The sequence below is a fragment of the Perca fluviatilis genome, chromosome 13 (genome assembly GCF_010015445.1).
Source record: "Perca fluviatilis chromosome 13, GENO_Pfluv_1.0, whole genome shotgun sequence".
Taxonomy (NCBI): Eukaryota; Metazoa; Chordata; class Actinopteri; order Perciformes; family Percidae; genus Perca; species Perca fluviatilis.
In genome coordinates this window covers 12,458,840-12,477,665 of record NC_053124.1, presented here as the reverse complement: position 1 = coordinate 12,477,665, position 18,826 = coordinate 12,458,840, and the positions used below count along the sequence as shown (strand labels likewise).

Here is an 18,826-nt window from a genome sequence, read left to right as displayed (position 1 = left end):
GGGAAGCATGAGCAATGCATGCAAGCTATAAAAACATTCATGGCATCAAAATGCATGTTTATATATACACCAAACATGTACACAGCTAAAGCTTGAAAACTATATCTGGAATTTTAAAGGGACTAAACTAAATATTGACACAATACCACTAATAATCAGAGTGCTTTTGTAATAGGTAGAATAAAGCATGTGCACAAACCAAACAAATAGATTTGCGTGTGACGCTGTAGGTATAAGCGGTGACATTTAGAACTAGAACAGAAGTAAGCCTTTTTCTGGAAATATATGCTTAGGGGTTAGGAGAAAATGTGAGAAACTGAATAAAAGTGTGATGTTAAATCATTTATAAGTATATTCATGACAAGTGATGTGGTGTTTTAGATTATAGCTAAGAGAACAAATTGATGAGCATAAGACAGGGCATGTAAAACATTATCTGTGCCATCAGTGGCTGGCTATCATCTATGGCCTGACAGCACTGGCACGTTTGCCCTCTCCTGAGTCCAGAATGGTGACCATGCCAAAATATTCCTGCCCACTCCCAAAGTCAGTTCTGCTTTTACACATATGGGCAGGCTCTATAATTGGAGTGACATTAACAATACACTTATGCATTATAAAGGAGATTTCAGGTAACACGTTGACTTTTATGTAGCACTGGGAGACCTAAATTGCCAGTTTCTAAACTTGTTGGTGTGTAATTTCTGTTGAAAACGTGTCATAATCACATCCTTTAGTGCTTAGCAATTCTTTCTATTTGCAGGAAGGAGCCTGGGTGGGCATGGAGAAGGAGAATGAAAGAGCTTAGTTTAGATCTGAACAGCAAATGGTTAGTGAATTATGGAGATAAGACAGAGGGAAGGGAGACAAGTTCTTGTCTTACAATAAATGTCAGAAATTGTGAAAAACAATGGACACATTCATTTCACATTTAAATGTGGAATACAGGCATGTATGTGTCTGTATGTGATTGGGTGGCTTGGGACTGTGCTGGCGCATGGTGCAGCCATGCGTGCTCCTATGTGGGCTTCCTGACTCCCAGCCTGGTTGCAGATGGTAAAGTGTCTCAGCGCTCTGCTCAGCAGGCACACTGACACAAACCATTTGCCACATGGACACACGGCCACAGCAAATGCACATACACGGACATGCAAACTGGCATGTACAGTGTATGACATTTGCATCTTGCATCTTCAATTATGTGAGAACTCACTTTTTATAAAAAGCAAAAATGCTGCAAAATGATGTTCAATAGCATCACATTTGCCTACAGTGAACCATTTTCAAGAACTGTGTCATGTTGGGTCAGACAACACACACTGGCAGGTGTCCCTGCCGCAGGGGTGCTTGCTAACTGTGAGGGAAGGACAACTGGCACAAGCACCTGACTGGGAGCTAACACATGAGGTCCTGTCATGGTAAATAAGATATCAGAATAAGCACAGAAAACCTTGTCAGGTCATGTGGAGGCATGTGCAAATTAGGAATGTCTACAGTTAACCGTTAAGCGGTTAACTGTTACAGTTATGTATGTTGATCTATAGGTTAAAATGAAAAAAAGCTGGTCCACCCTGAGGACAGTGCAGGGTTACAATACTATGATTTTTTTAAGTTTTTCACGGAGTTAATGGATAATATATATTAGGTTTCAGTTGTGCCAGTCCCCTTTTCAGAAAATGGAAGGATTACCTTTGTGCATGTTCATGAGGACACTTGGTCCAGGCATTCCATTGTTAGTTGACATTACCCAGACTTAATCCATCTTTACAGTTGATGCTAAAATAACCTTGATTTGACCAAATGTGTTATCTTTATTTATCTAATTTTATTATTAAATATTTACTCAATTTGATTCCCTGTGGCATATCTCTGAGCTGAGTCCTCAGGGTCATACATATACAGTATCCTACAAAGCCTCTTAAATTTGATATGATTAAAACATTTATTTTGAGGACAAAAGAAGTGTGGTGACAGACAGTTTTCCACTGCCCCTCCTACATACCTCTGCAGTAGGGAAGGGGGAAATCCCAGGCAGCAGTACCCGCTGAAGTGGCAAGGCAGGACAGGGTGGTGTGACCCTCCAGCACATAGCCCGGGCTGCAGCTGTAGCGGATTTTGTCCCCAATGTTGAACGTGGACCCCTGCTGGTGGCCATTGAGTAGCTGTCCAGGATTACCACAAGTGTAGCTGGGCAGAGCTGGAGAGACAGGGGAGAGAATGGACAGTTAATGAGGCAGTATGTGGCACTGCATCATGTTAGTACTAACAAGAGCCAGAAAATCAGGGGAAAATACAGGAAGAGTCTGTTGACAATCAATGAGACACACACCACACACACACACACACACACACACACACACACACACAGCCATCTGTTCATGACAACATACGACATATCTAACCCAGCAATGGCTTACTTAAAAAAAACACTAATAAAAAATGTTCAGTGTAGTAGCAGACGTGGTGATACAGTGCCACAAACCAGACGAGGTTATGGAAAACCACAGTCAGTTCAAGTACCATGGTAAGTAACATAACACTGTTTGTTTTTTAAACACTGTATATCCAGTTAAGTAGATTTACATTTTCATTTTTTTTCTCCCTGAAGTGCTTTAGATAACCATATTCACTCAGTCACTCATGGATGCCACATTGACCATCACGGCTTGTCCAATCATGTACTTGCATGCAAATAAGTGAGTGCAGTATTGACAGAACCTTGTCTAATTGTGTGTTATTATGCAAATCGAGTTCAAAGGAAGTTCAGCCAATCTCTTGCTCTTGATCCTCTTTTAATGCAAGACTGAAGCAAGTCTTGCAGTAAAAGACGTGTGATTGTAGCTTCCATGACGTACATTGGCTAAAAATACTATATAGGTCTGTAGTAGGTGGACGGTTTTGTTCTTACTGCATCTTATACAATAACTACTGAGAGTATGAATAAAACTGCCATGACCAAACATGCAACACGCAACACGCACACACAACACACACACACACACACACACACACACGATTGGGAGTGTGTGACTGGGAGAGCTGGCCAGAGCATGTGCTGGACTTTGGATGAAACTCAGTCTCTCCACAGGGGCTGGGTTGAACTCCGGAGAGGACAGAATGGCTTATATAGGCTAAAACAACGGAGCTTACTGGCACCTCAACATCACACTCAATGCTTGCTTTTCTAGCCCATGGGATGTCTCCAGCTCCAGAATGTATTACAAAAGATTATAATATTTCAAAGGCAATTTGTTTATTTTGGTAAATTCAGTTTGGAAAATCTAGTTCATTTGTTTCAAGATACATAAGATTAAAACGGATAAGTAAGACTACATGTCTAATTAAAATGCTTGTAGTTTTCTTCACAATATTCCTTTCTGTATCTATATTTTTGTGTCATACACAACGTGCTTTAATGAAGAGTTCATTTTAAATTTAAAAAAACTTTTGTTAGTTTGTCATATTTCCCCCTTTTCTAGACCGGTAGGTAAAACTACCTTACAGCAAGGTCTAACAAGGATAAATCAATCATTTTATGCATTCCACAGGGATTGAGCTTTGGAATTAACTGGCTGGTAAATAAATAGACTGCAAACAGTTTGTGTCCAGTCCACCATCAGACAACAAACATGACCTCCAAGTGCATGATTTAGGTTATTTGTGTGTGTGTGTGTGTGTGTGTGTGTGTGTGTGTGTGTGTGTGTGTGTGTGTGTGTGTGTGTGTGTGTGTGTGTGTGTGTGTGTTTTTCTCATCAGTCTCTCCATTTCAGGTTATTAGTTTGGGCAGTAAATTAAGTCTAAGGGCCCTATCTTGCACCCAGCGCAATTGACTTTGTACACCGACGCATGTATCATTCCTATTTTGCACCCGACGCACAGCGGACTTTTCCCTCCACAGACTCATGTCGGTAAATTAGGGAATGTATTTGCACTCCCGGGGGCGGTTCAGCAAAAAGAGTAGGCGTGTTCAGGCGCAAAGGTTCCCTGGTGCTATTTTGCAGTTTCAGAAAACAATTCTGCCACAGACCAGGAAAAACCTAGTCTAAAGTCAGTGGCGCGTTATTCAGATGCTATTTTAAGGGCGCATGCTTGGCCGTAATGTATTGTAGAGTGTGCACACCGCGCATACACTTTGCTTCTCTCATCTCACGGACCCAGCAGTTCCCATTTTTGCAAACCATACATAAATACAAGGAAAAATATGACCTTGTTTTACACAACATTACCATGAATAATGATGACATAAATGAGGAAATATTAGAGGACTTAAGGAGATGTGATGTTGAACTGCATGTGCCGAGGCCACTTAACCCAAATGCCCCAGCAGCAGCACGGGAGAGGAGAGAGAGAGCTGCATTGTTTATAGTGAGGTAATCTCGGTCTAATGTTAGACTAAATTGCAAAAATATCACCATGCATCCATAACCTCGTGATTCAGTGAGAGTGAGCCCAAACATTTCTTTATTTACATTTTGTCAAAAAATCAATAGCAAACGTCGGTCTCCTCGGCTGTGAACCGCTCCTGGCGTGGATGTATTAAGAGCGTGCGCCTAGCAAATCCGCCATTATAATAGCAATCCGCCATGGAACAAGTGCGCCTGCTTTTAAAGGGAATGTGAGATAACGTTCTGATTGGTTTATTGCACGTTATGCCCAAACCACACCTAGTAATGTAGCACAAGAGTCATTTATCCCACCGGTATAATAGCAACAGCGCCCGAGATCCGCCCACAAAGCTACTAGCGTTTGGTGTTTGATACTTGCGTTTCAGATCGTTAAAATAGGGCCCTAAAAGTGCCAATGGTGTGTGTGTGTGTGTGTGTGTGTGTGTGTGTGCGCGCGCGCGCGCGCGCGCGCGCTTGTACCCCTCACATCGTTAACTTAGCCGTAAAGCTATGAGACAGTGTAAGCATTTAGTGATGCTGTCTCACAGCTTTGATATTAATTCTGTTTATGTTTGTGTTCATATTTGGCAGTGGTATGTTCATAGATGGTGTTGAGGGGTTTGCAGATGAAAGAGATGTCCAAAACAATGTAAAGCAATGTACTGCTGTCTCACCAGTAAACAATATCAGTCCCCATATTTTGATAAACAGCATTATTGACTGGCAGAATACAAATTTATTTGAATGTCAAAAAAAATTTGTATCACCCAGTATTTGTATTTAGTTATTTAGAATATAAATTAAAAATGTAAGTTTGTGTTTGTGTGAGCAGAGGGATTGTAGGGGTAATGAACTTACATTAATTCTCGCCATAAAAGACTTGCAGTTAATAATTTCTTCCCTTAAATACATTTTTAATTAAAAATGTGTCATAAATTTCCAAATTGCCGAAGCCAATTCAATGCTAGCTTGTATGGATTTCACACCTAAAAATAAGCATAAAGTAGCTTCAATCCAGAAATTCAGTATCAGCATTGTTGGCCAACAGCAAAACATAGCCAAATCCTTGTTGTCACGCACAACATTTCCCTACTTTCCTAAATAGGTTCTTAAAGGGTAAATCAGCAGTGACTCACTTAGGGCAGAAGACTGCAGCTGCATGTTGCACTTCTAGCTCCATCCCAATCAGTGATTTTACAGCAGGTGTTTCCATCATTGGCTGAAGGTAGAACACCTGCTCAGACATCAAGGATTCTGCCCTAAAAATGCTGATTTATCTTTTAAAGTACCTGGTTAGTACTTACTCTCCCTCTGGCCTAATCCTATATTCTGATGACAGACTAACTTGTCACTTTCAGGCTCCACTGTGCCATAGCCTTTATTTTGACCAGCCAAGGCCATCTTATTACAGCTTCCCCTCCATCACTACTATATTAGCATATATATATATATATATATATACACACACACAAGGACTCTTTTTGATTAGCATATTAGCCGCTGGGATTCAGGCTTCAGTGCTGCACCATGGCCACAGGGGCCCTGGTGGCGTGAAGGTAACTGCTCCCCCCACCCAGTTTGGTTGTGACCATGTATGGCTGGATCAACAAAGCTCATCTGTCACAAAAGTTTGAGTCTGAGCAACATTTTAGAGATTGAAAGGAAAGAGTGTCAGCGTGGATTGAAGGTTGGAGTAAAGGAATAGATAACTTTCTCACAGCAGACGTTTTAACTTGTGCCAGTGCTGGGGCCCTGATATTGTACTTTGTACATGCTGGCTTACCGGCATGGATTACTGGCACGCCTAAATGGAACAGAGCCATGTTATTAGTTAAACCTGTGCTTTTCCTGCTATGACAAGTAAAAATGTCCGCTGTGAGAACGACCTATTTTTGAGGCAGGGAAAAAACTGAAGAAGACAGAAAACGTGTGAAAAAGAGGAGGTGTATGCGACGCTGGGAGAATGACAGGGAAAAGGTATGTAAGACATCCTGACAGAGAAAAAGGAGAGGAGAGGAAGAGATGAACATGACTGATGTCACTGCATTAGAACTGACTGAGAGCAGAGTGTAGATTTGTATGCCAATAGCATGCACATACTGTGTGTGTGTGTGTGTGTGTGTGTGTGTGTGTGTGTGTGTGTGTGTGTGTGTGTGTGTGTGTGTGTGTGTGTGTGTGTGTGTGTGTGTGTGTGTGTGTGTGTGTGTGTGTGTGTTCGTGTTCTTCTCATCACTCTCTCCATTTCAGGTTATTAGTTTGGGCAGAAGATTAAGTCTAAAAGTGCCAAACCCTAGAACATGGCTATGCCTGGAGCACTGAAGTGGCAAATACTTTTTTTTTTAATTTGCCTTAGAATCCATACTCTCTTTATTGCCACAATGTAAATTTATCAGTCACCAATAAACATCAACAATAGAAAATATTGACAGTATTTGATATAGTGCATCGAGATAGCGACACTCATTGTGCACAATCCCCCCTGAAAATGAATTAGTTTTTTTCCCCGCAAAATGACTTGATGGTGGTAGAATTTTGTAGAAGACAAAAATAAAAATTCATGCAAAGGTAACGTCTCTCTTTACGTATAACGCTGGAGAAGCACTGAGAGCTGAGTATTTATATAGCCAAAATAAGGAAACCAAGGCAGCGGTGTATAAAAAAACAACCATCCTTTTTTGCACTGTGTGCTTTAATCTAATTTATCACAATCTATTCCATTTCTTCCTGCTGCAGGCTAAATCCTAAACAGAGAGAAAATATGAAAAAGGAAGATGGAGAAGAAGACAAAAAAAACACACACACACACACACACACACACACACACCAAGGAGGAGCTTGAGAGAAATAATTAGAAAACAATCTTAAATATTTGTGAGACGGCTTCACATTACTCTCCATTAATTTCCTCCCCTGCACATGCTTTCATAAATCAGAATTATTTCACAAATTATTCTACAAGCTTTACAGCCTTTATTGGAAAACGTTCTGTTTTAGAACAGAGAGATGGGTTTCTTACAGGGGGTCTGGCTTCTGTCATCACGTGGGCTATTATATCCCAACCCTCCCCACACCCAAAGCCACAACAGCAGCCCTTGGGTGTTTGTCATGGCAGGTCCATAAGTCACGAGGATGGGAGACGGTGACATGGCCCATCCCTGGAGGCCCGGATGCTTTAAGCACTTCCTCTGCTGAAACGGCAAAGGATGCTCCTCGTCCATCAATACATCCCTCTCTACAGTAGAAGCCTATGAACACACTCAAGTGCGAACAAACCATGTGTGCACGCATACTCACTGAGAGCAAGGGGCCATGCCATCCATCACACTACCCGTCCCTTACATCACCTGATTACATTCCTTTATTCTTTCCCATCTCTCGTCATACCATCTTAGTCCTGGTGACTAGAACAAAGGACAGTGGAGAAGAAGAAGGTATGAAACACATCTCCTGTGGGATGATCTTTGACCCTAATAGGACTGATTCTCTCTCTTCCCGGGTGTCTTTAAGCCTGTTCCTCAATTTGTCATCCTCTCTTTCTCAGTAAAGGGGAATAGTAATATACCCCTGCATACTGTAAAAAAAAAAAAAACATTTGTCACAAAATGGTTCTTTAAAAAGGCTTATGGTGCAAAATAAAGAGATTGTGAATTTCTGAGCACTGCGTATGAGAACATCTTTGCCATTTTTAATATATCTATATAGTTGCTGCAAATGGTAGACGATGATATAGAAGGATGTTCACTAGCCGATTTATTATTATTTATTGTGTCTCGTAAGTTATTAGACTCTAGTTGAAAGAGGAACCAAGTCCCTGAAGTAAATCAGAAGTAATATGCTGAGGTTAGGGAAAGGGCACAAAAGAGGAGAACTAAAGAAAAGGAGAGGTGTGTGAGATACAGAGAAAAACATGTATCTACACACGTGGAGATGACAGTTAGAAAGACAAACCTCTCTCAATACAGTTGATCCAACATCACTATGTCTGCCATGTATTAAAAAAGCTGCAGAAGATGCACTGACTGAAATGGAGGTTCAGAATAAAATGCATGTAGAAACGAAAATGTATCTTATTTTCTAATTTATTTTGTCTCACACGACTTCATCAACATTAGGTATTTTTTTCTTTTGTCCTATGTATTTTTCTTCAATGTTCCATCTTTGTTTAAATAAGGAAAAAAATTAAGGAGGGGGTAGCAATTAAGATTGACTCATATTCTGAAGTAAAAGAGAGAGAGACAGAGAGAGAGAAGAGAGACAGAGAGGAGAGAGAGAGTGAGAGATAAAAGGAGAGAGAGAGAGAGCGACCGAGAGAGAGGAGAGATGAGAGAGAGAGAGAGAGCAACAGATAAAAGGAAAGGGAGAGAGACAGAGATGGAGAAAAAGATCCAGATACTGTAGACAGATGGTAAGAAATAAACAGTTGCAAGGATGTTGGGAGAAACAGCATTGTCATTAATAGGAAGGAGCTACATTCTGCAGCACCTGGCCCTAAATTAGCTTCCAGCATAAGAAAGCAGGAAACACAAAAGACGAGATGATCACACAGTAGTCAGGTTTCCATCCAAATGTACCGCAGAAGAAGATGTGAATGAAATCTTGTTTCCATCCACTAGCGTTATGAGATTATAAAGAGCTGGTCCATCGTGATAAGCAGCAGGTGGCGCCAATTTTCCAGTCAGAAAACAATTATACCACTGCAGAAGTGCACAACAAGATGACGTAATTAGAAGAGCGCCAGTCGAAACCCCAAACGGTAAAAAACATGTAGAAAACCCGATGGAGAGACATTTGGTTTGTTTCATCCCCTGTTCCCCACTCTCTCTCTGTTTATCAAACCACAAATGAGACGAGAATTAGCTAGCTAGTCCTCCCCGCCACTACATCGTGACCACCAACAGATCCAGCGGGGAGTCAGGGGTTTGTGCTGGCTAAATTTAAGCTGCTACAGCAGCTACGGTTTGTCCCTGCTCCCCCCCTTTCCCTTTTTCACATCTTCCTGCCATGCATTTGGAAGTGACATTGCGAGATCGATCCCATAACACAGGTGCATTAGCTCAATAAGCAGTTTCAGCTTTGTCAAGCAGCAATTCAATCAATGCCTCCTGTTCCCTACACATGGGCTGGACTAAAGCTGGCAATCACTTCTGGTTAGAGAGGCTGCGCAATGCAGAAATCTACTCCCCTTTAGACCCAAGAAATAGATAGCATCCGCTGGTTTAGAGTGTGCACGTGAGTGTGTAGATATATTGTGTGCATTAAAAAAGGAGGGGAAAGCTATCAAAGAGCCATTCAATACATGTAACACTTCTGTCAGTTAAAAGGTTCACTGTGAAGTTTTCTTAATCAAACAAAAGTTATGTTTACATTCAGTGTTACTCACCCAAACACACTGTGTGCATCCTTGAGGTCTAACAAATGCATTTCCCTCCTCATTAAACAAGCTGATTTTTCTTAGAATTCTGAAACCTGCATTGCACACATCCACGTTTTCTGGCAAGCAGTCTTCTTCTTTCCTGCCTTTGTTGGCGCATTGCTGCGTATTTTGGCACATTACAGCCACCTGTAGATCAGTTGAATAGTGTGACACCAATGGCAGGACTGTGTATCTAATCACCCACATGAGTCCATGTGCTCACGCATGACACAAAAAAAATGGGGACCCACACAGAAAGAACTGCTCCACTACTCAAGGTCAAAAAGTCCACGTGTTACCGTTAAATGCTGAAAGAGCAAGGCTCGTGGTGTTACAAACTCAAGGTGCAATTCTCAGTGCTTTCTGTCATCACTCTCATGGGAAAGCTGATTGAAACCGTTAAGTTTTTTTTTCAAAATAGAATGGGATTTCATCTTATCTACCTACAATATATACTTAGAGCTACCAGGTATTGAACAGGTTGGTGTTTTAAAAATAGTACACGCTGTCACAGTGTGTCTGTCCCCATTTAATCTCTAAGTGACATAAAAGACCTCTATTTTCAGGAGGTCTGGCAGAAAACAATTCAGGTAACAACTCCTTTTAGATAGAGTAGGAAGGATAAGAGCGGTACTGCACGGTTTGTGAGACTATAAAAACCAGAGCTCCAATACTTGAAATCCTGTATAAAGAATGCCAAGCATTAAATTTGCCTTATCATATTTTTATCACAAGTTAAAAGTTAATTACTGTGTTGTGTTCTCTGAAGCACTACTTTCCTGTAATAGTTATTTTCTGAACTCAGATTTTAAGGGGATGGAAACACACTCTTTTGAGGTTAGGTTGGTTTGAACCTCCTTACACACAGACAATCAGACACACAAATGCATTGAAATACAGACTGGAACGAACTTTACATATCCTAATCTCCTTCCCCTTTTTTTTTTTTTTTTTTTTTTTTTTTTTTTTTTTTTTTTTTTTTTTTTTTTTTTTTTTTTTTTTTTTTTTTTTTTTTTTTTCTCTCTCTCTCTCTCTCTCTCTCTCTCTCTCTCTCTCTCACACACACACACACACAAACACAGCAGGTGCAGTAAAAGGGCCAGTTGCTGTGTGGTAGGCGCAGAGGTGTAAAAAAAGAGCTAATAAAGGATTGATGGCTACCGACAATGTCTGCAAAATGGAATAATGTGTCATTCAGTAGCCATTCACTATATATGAGACTAAACTAAAAGAGATTGGGGAGCATGAGAAGGAAAGCCAGGAGACAGATGAGAAACTCAGGACTGGGGGAGCTGAGAAGAGAGATCAACACATCTGTGTAGAGCCTGGACTCTGTCTGGCTTGAAGCATTTAAATCCCCTTGGCTTTTCAGGCTTATCTCTCCACTGACATTACTCTTTCAAACAAAACTCACAGAAATCCTGTGGTCACACCTGCATGCTCAAATACACAGGTGCACCAGACACATTTATACAAAATCAAGAAGATTACATGTGAATGCAAACTGCACGGGTTTGCTTGATAGCTGTCTATTTATTGCTGGGTCAGCTGATGGTTCAAGATACTGTACTATTGCAGTGTGTCTTGCTGATGCACCGATGCAGTAGATTCTACCTTACAATGTACATTGCAAACAGTCATACACAATACAATAACAAGTAGATGAAATATAGTCCGTTAAACACCATATCCAAGACAAAACAATTTCAGTAAAACGTAAAAAATGTGCTACAGAATGTTGATGTATAGACTTCTCCAATCATAGCACAACAGTGATGTGTAGCTACACGCCAGTTACATTACACGGAGTTCTACGCAGTGAGGTTTATATATTTCAGATTTGGGGAAAAAAGGGAATTGGTATTAATCAGTGCTTTGTATCATGTTGTAAATTAGTATTGGAAATAAAAAAAATGAATCAAACCATCCATAGTTAATTTTCAAGAAAGTGTTACCCCTTTTTTTGGGGGATGTGAACATATTTGTTTATTATTTGGAGGTTTTTGCACGATCGATTCTCAAGGAAAGGCCAGGGTCAACAAGAACATTCACATTCATCCTAGGAAAATAAATATTTATACCCAAATTAAAGGCAATCTGACCAGAAGTTGTCAGCATATCCTGTTATACAACAAAGCATGACGTACAGACAGTAAGACCAACACCGCCAGCCATAGGTCCTGCTGTTAGAGCAACAGAAGCCTTCTAACCTGCTATCTTGTTTTCCTGCATTTTGTCTTGCTTTGCCCTACCCTCAGCCAATCATCTCTTCCCCACTCTGCAGGTTGCCTTGGAAACAGTAAAGGCCCACCAGAGAGGACTCGGTGAAAGGGGAAGTGTCGATGCGTAAACGTGCAGGTTTGTGGGGAATGTGAGAAAACAAGCGCACCTCTTTCTTAGAATGCAGTAAAGCTAAAAATCATCCAACCCCTGCAGTCCTCTTGACCATTTATTACGTATTAATATGCATATATGCAATAGAGAAGCATCCCTCACCAATTCAGACTGACATCTCATTAACCATGTCTCCTTCAATTCACTTTAGTTTTCCATCAGTTTAGTTATCTGACTTGTGCAGATAATAGAGCAGCGGTGGTTTGATGAAGCAAAGGTGCATTGGAAAGATTAATCAATACCTTTATTTAACCTTGGCTTTCCCCCCCAAATTTCTCACTTTCTTTCTCTCTCTCTTACCTGTCACTTGCTGTGATGAGAGGCAAGGAAATCCTAGGTTCACCACATTTCAGAATTTGTGAGTGAAATGGCATTGACATCAAAAGCATATCCATCTGTGATGTACTGATATGTTTTCTGCTCTGTTGATATTGACATGACAATTTTCTGTTTATTGTGTGCACTGTAGGTTTATTCAGATCTGATAATCAAAATTATGCAAAAGACAATGTTAGGTTCATATTGTTGCTAATTTGACAGAAAATAGGTAAGTAACAAAAGTTCACAAAAATGTTAAATCCAGAGTCAGACAAAAACTGGCAGTTGAAACATTTGACAGACAGGTTTGTGTAGTCAAAAAAGCAGATGAAAAGTCTCCCGGAATGTTTGTTAATTATATTAAATTGTTTATTATAGCACTGTGGCCTCCGATTTTGGAGTGGGAAATTAGGTAGTTACATACACTAGTTGACTCACATGACACCACAGTATTCATATAATACTATCAAGCCAGGCTAAAGTCAATGATATTAATAATGCATGCATGTTGCGTCCTTTAAATGTCAGGTTGTGGTTGACTAGCGGGAACTGCTTTGTTTCTTTGATAAATTGATCATTGATTGTGATTGGTGGTTCCCTGTGCATGCAGAGCCTGTATGTCACGCAGTAACAATAAATAATAAAATAAATAACAATCTGTGTATCCAAGAACTCTTAAATCATTGTGAATTACGTTATATCAGACACATACTTTTGTCGTAGATTAGTGTTACGTTTCCAGCTTCGCAGCTCAAAACTATAATGTTAGTTGGGACTAGTCTCACTTTGCCAGACCCTCCTCCAAAGCTCTCTGAAGGAGGTTCTGGCTACTCCACATAGCATTTGGGGATGGGAGGACAGCGTGCTCTCATTTATTGGTATTTCTTTACACCAATCAGAATCGTCATGGGCGGCGCTAAAGTCACGCACGGAGCCGCTGCAAAAATAGTCGTGCGAGAGAAAACTCAGATTGGACAGATAGTCTAGCAAGCTGTCTCAATTTACCATGCAGAGATCTGAGGAGCAGTTAACAATAGTCCCCATTAATTTACTGAATTAAAAATTCCAACACAAAGAAAGCAGAAGGAAACTGTAAAAATACACGCAACCAGCGAAATTTCCTACGGCACCGGATCAATCCCGGAAGTGGAACGTCAAGGATATAGACTAGTTGGGACAGAACCCTGGTTTCTCAAGGCTAACTATATTAGCTCCAACCTGACTGGTAGCAGCTTTCTGGCCACTCTGCGGGGAAAATGGCCGGGAGACAACATGAAAACGTTGCATTAATCATGTGATTTATTTCGTCCTTTCAGCGAACATTAAACCCTCAGTATTGTAGGTTCACTACCCATGGAAAAGCATGTGCATCGCTGTGTCCACGGCAGCTGGCACTTACGGTACTTTTAAAAAAAAAAATGTATTTATTTTTTTACACACGGGAGAGAGTCTCACTTCCCATAAAAAAATCCCGTCAGACAAACGTTACATCACACACGTCACACGGCCACCTGTCTTAAAGGGGAAGGCTCGGCCGGTAACAATCATGTAAAAGGTGAAAGTTTCTATCAAGCAGCATAAAAGTTATAGCGTTAACAACGCACGTCCTGCGATGTGACTATCACACATGTGCACATCGCAATGTAGACAATGAAACAAAAATAAACATTTGCTTTATATATAAAATGTATATAAATATTGATTGATTGATTGATTGATTGATTGATTGATTGATTGATTGATTGATTGATTGATTGATTTGATTGATTTCACATGTAGTTTGTCCCGTGTTCTCCTTTGAAGGAAAATCCGAAATGGAGGACTTCATATTTTTCATATTATATGGTGTATCACCCTGGCAGCCTCTGTCAATCAAACACAGACACCGACATGCCCCTCCAGTCGGCTGAGACTAGAAGGAGCATTTCTGATATTTCCCAAAAGTATGGGATGACTAAAGGCTCAGACTACATGAATTTTAAAATCCTTACTGATCACATAAGGAGAATATTCAATTCACGGATATTCTCAAACACAAACACACTAGCAAGATTTTTTTAAATGATGGCGCATCACACACTACAGGATATTATTACAATTATTGTGCCAGAGGGAGCAATGCACCACATCATGTGATCTCCTGGGGAAGCAGATGTAAACAAAATGGAGACCGACGAGGGGCGACAACTTGCTGTAACGTTAACAATGCTTTGCAGGTACAAAAACGGAGAGGCAAAACAAGTGTGGATTAAAATGTTGTTGGGAAGACGCGGTCAACACAGGTTGTTTGTTCTTTTCTTTTTTTCAGTGAGAACTGGAGGCTAGTTTAACCATTTCTCCTACTTTTTACCGTTGCTTGGCAACACCGTCAGCTGCTGCAGGACTTATTGGCTATTGTGAAAGCCATACAGATTTTAACTCCTATATCAAAAATGTTTAAAGTTATCAGGGCAGCCCGATGCTGCTGTGAACAGTTCGGGAGGTTTCAGGAAACCGCTTAAATTACCAAATATTCTGGACCGAAACAATGTTGCCGACCCAGGTCCTGGACCAGATTTCTCAGCTGATTATCGTGAGGGGTGAAAACTCCTGTAGTCTCAGCCCGACTTAAATGTGATTTCAACTGGACTTTAATATATTTAATATATTGTCCACTTGCTATTATTGGCTCTGCCTGGCTGACTGCCCTGTTCCAAATATCTGGTAAAGACTGGCCTCTTCCCTACATCTATAAACTGTTGATATAGGATCAATATAAATATGTATGAATCATACAGATCATGTAAAGAATACACTGGCTCACATTCTGACAAAGGCTTTATGGACAAAAGGTCAAAGGAAGTTTTTGATTCCTACGGAGGGACTAGCTTTTGTATGAGTGATGCCTCTTTACTCCATGCAGTTCTGTTTTTGGCTTAACTCTTACTCACAGCACTGTCGCTCCGCTTCACCAGTTAAATCATCCTGTCATCCTTATATCTTATGCTCGCAATTTTTTTTTTTAGACCAAGTGCCTGATCTGCCTGTATAATAGTTGGTAATGCATTACAGTTAATTTTAAATAGCGTAGCTTTAGTTGCATTTGCTACCATGTGAGAAAATAACAAGTGACATGAACTAAATAAGCCTAGTTCGAAAAAGACAGGTCCTGAACCAAAGAGGACCTTCATGTTTAGTTTTAACTTCTGAGCACTCCAGACCAATAGGCCGTTAATCAGGAGCTGTGAAAGTCCCATAAGATATGTGTTGATATTACCATAGTTTCTGTTCTACCTGCAATGACTGGTTCTATTTAGATATTCTGTTCAATGTCTAAAGCAGCCTCTCTAATTAACCCTGCAATCATCATTGAGTGAACCACATTTAGATCTTTTGTAGTATTATTAGCAGTGTTGTGCACGTTCATTGAACGATGAAGTCGTTCCTATTTTGGGCGAACGTGAACTGAACGTATTGTATTACTGACTGAAGAACGTTACTGTGAACTCGTTCATTCTGGTGTCTGTGAACGGCACGCTCTCTCAGTTTAACTTCGTTCAATAGGGTGCCAGATTTCTATAGAGCCTTCCAGGCGAAAACCCGGCTAAAACACACCGTAAACAGGCCTTAATGTGTAGCGGAAAAAACATCCAATCTGGCAACACCAGCCACCAGCGTCGCACCGCCGCATGCGTCATCAAAACAAAAAGCAGCGTGGAGGCGACGAAGCAGCAAGGAGGCTTCGTATGATCATTTAAAGGAGTTTTATGACAAGGTCGGTGAGGATGGGAAAATCTAACATTTCTGTGCAAACTTTGCCCGCCACCTTTCAAAAAGAAAATCCGCACTTCAGTCACATCCACAGCAAACCTGAAACAGCACGTTGAACTGAAGCAACATATGGAAAAAAAGAACTATGAACTAGTTCATTTTTGAAACTGTGAACTTAGTTCAACATTTTGAAGTATGAACTATGAACTGAACTAGTTTCTTTTAAAATTTGTGAACTGAACCTTGAACTAGTTCATGTAGAAAGTGAACTTTCCCAACACTGATTATTAGTTACATTTAGCCAATTATTGAACTGTAGTTGTGGGATGAATCACGCAATCATAAAATCCATTAAGTTGCTGTGTACATGGCTAGTGCTCTGTTGCATGGATTTTATTCACTTCTGACTCACTGTTGTCATCACAATATGATAATCCATCAGAACATTCCCCAAAAGATTTGAATATGTAACCTTATTTTATATTATACTTCACTTCAGGCATTTTCTATAAGATGCATACTATGTAATCATCTTATTTTAATACTCTGTAGTGATCCTTTTCTTCCTCTACCCCCTCCAGCCCCAAAAGAATCCGGGTGACGTGATGTGAAGGATAAGTTTCCTGTTACTACTGCTTCCTTGTTTCCTTCAAATCCCACCCTGTATTCCCCAAGCTTGTCTCTTCTTTTGATTCCAGACCTACTGCATACATAGTTCCCTGGCAATGTACTCATGTTGGCTTCACCCCTAATGTTTCATTTTAGCTTAAGGATCACAAAGAAAGATGGTTATTTTGTAACAGACACCAATGCATTTGGTCTAGAATGAAAGACTGATCAAATACATTTTTCAAACCCAATAATATCCTAAAAATGAACAGTGCTGAAAATCCATACACATAGGCTACCATTCTGTAAAGAAAGCTCTGTACTCAGTACTGCAGATAAATCAAGTGGTATTTGGAGGTGATCCAGGTAAAGTCCATAAATAAACCATGTGATCCCCTCGTTGTCACTCTAAACAAATTCACGTTCAGGAGCTACACAACCGCACACACAGAGTATAAAGGAAACAAAGCAGAATCCCACTTTTACTTCACACAAAAGATGCCAATTTTACTTCCCACCCGCTCTTACAAAGATGGCTTGCCTAAAAAAAATATCTATTGGCGCCTCCATTTGATAGAACACCTCAGCTTGTTCCCAGTCGTTGCCTCATTAAAATGAATAGCAACTATGAATTAAGGCCTCAAATAGAGCACGTCGCAATGCCAAATGATGGGTAAGAGACAAACACAAAACAAACAGGTGGGCCTTTACTTTATGCTTCAGTGAGGGCGTGTTTGCACCATGAGCTTGAGCAAGAGCTTGTCAGGCACACACAGAGGCAGGCAGTAAGACACACTGAGAGAGGAACAAACATCAACACAAGGGAGAACACAAATCAGCTAAAAGCCCTAATTCTGTGTGACTTGGGAAGATATTTGTCTACTTCCAAACAGGTTTATTTCTCCATGGCCCCTCCTGGCTGCCTCTCTTCCCTCCAGTAAATCAACCTTAAATGGCCCGGACTGGTTCTCCACTGTTGGTGTCAAAACAGTGGAAATCCAACTGAGTACTACAAACATTGATTCTCTATAAGTGAAGAAGAAGAAGAAGAAGAAGAAGAAGAAGAACAAACAAAGCTGACCCATGTGATTGTGCTGAGGGAATGATATTATGCAGTGTTTGTGTGTGTATATTTGTGTGTGTATTAGTCTGTATGTTTGGCCACATTTTCTTCCCTGGCGCATGTGTCCGTTTGTGCAATTTGTAAAGATTCAGCGCTGCGATTTATCACATTATAGAATGAATTATTCACAATCCAATACAAAACGATCAGCAATCCTATACCTACTCCGTAATCATGACTTTAAACATATGTGTATATTAACAGCCATGGTAATTTAATAACATTTGCACACTGACAGATTTTAAAAATGTCATTAAAATCTATACAAAGACTCAAGACAACAAAGCTTTGACTAAAGTCACAACTTACCCGAACAAATGTACTAGACCTAAAATTTTACCTTTGACATTTAGGTCTAACAAGTGAATACTGAACAGTCGATAAGGTCTGAAAGGGATGAGTGGAGGGAATTGACAATGGCTGATCGATAGGTCCGGCCTGATGAATGGCTGTGCATTAGAGCAGCCTAATCAACAGAGAAATGATTAAACACAGCAGCCAAGAGGGTGCCGCTTGGTTGATATCAATTAAAGCAATGAAAATGAATGCACTGGTTACTGTTCATAACCGTCGCTGGGTATTTCATCATGGATGGTAACATGCATGCAAGGCAATCTTAATGATGTATTAGATAAAACAACTGCCTAAAGATAATTGTGGGTTTATTAAAGTTGCCTATACTTGAGTCTTCAGTAAATACACTGTTAAAAGTTTAATTCCAATCAAACTAATTGGGAAGAAGCAATTGAGGGGAACCAAAAGGCTGCACCAAATACCCGACACAAAGATAGGATGATTATATACTGTCTTTCTGAATAACTTTTAAACTCAAAC

General features: G+C 40.3%; 1 protein-coding gene across 1 annotated transcript in view; it reads right to left on the bottom strand.

The window, feature by feature from the left end:
• csmd2 (CUB and Sushi multiple domains 2) overlaps positions 1-18,826 on the bottom strand; it is a 268,962-nt gene that overhangs the window by 192,030 nt on the left and 58,106 nt on the right. Inside the window, exon 4 of the mRNA XM_039820466.1 lies at positions 2,003-2,197. Coding sequence (XP_039676400.1) covers positions 2,003-2,197 — 195 coding nt within the window. The remainder of the gene's footprint in view (positions 1-2,002; positions 2,198-18,826) is intronic.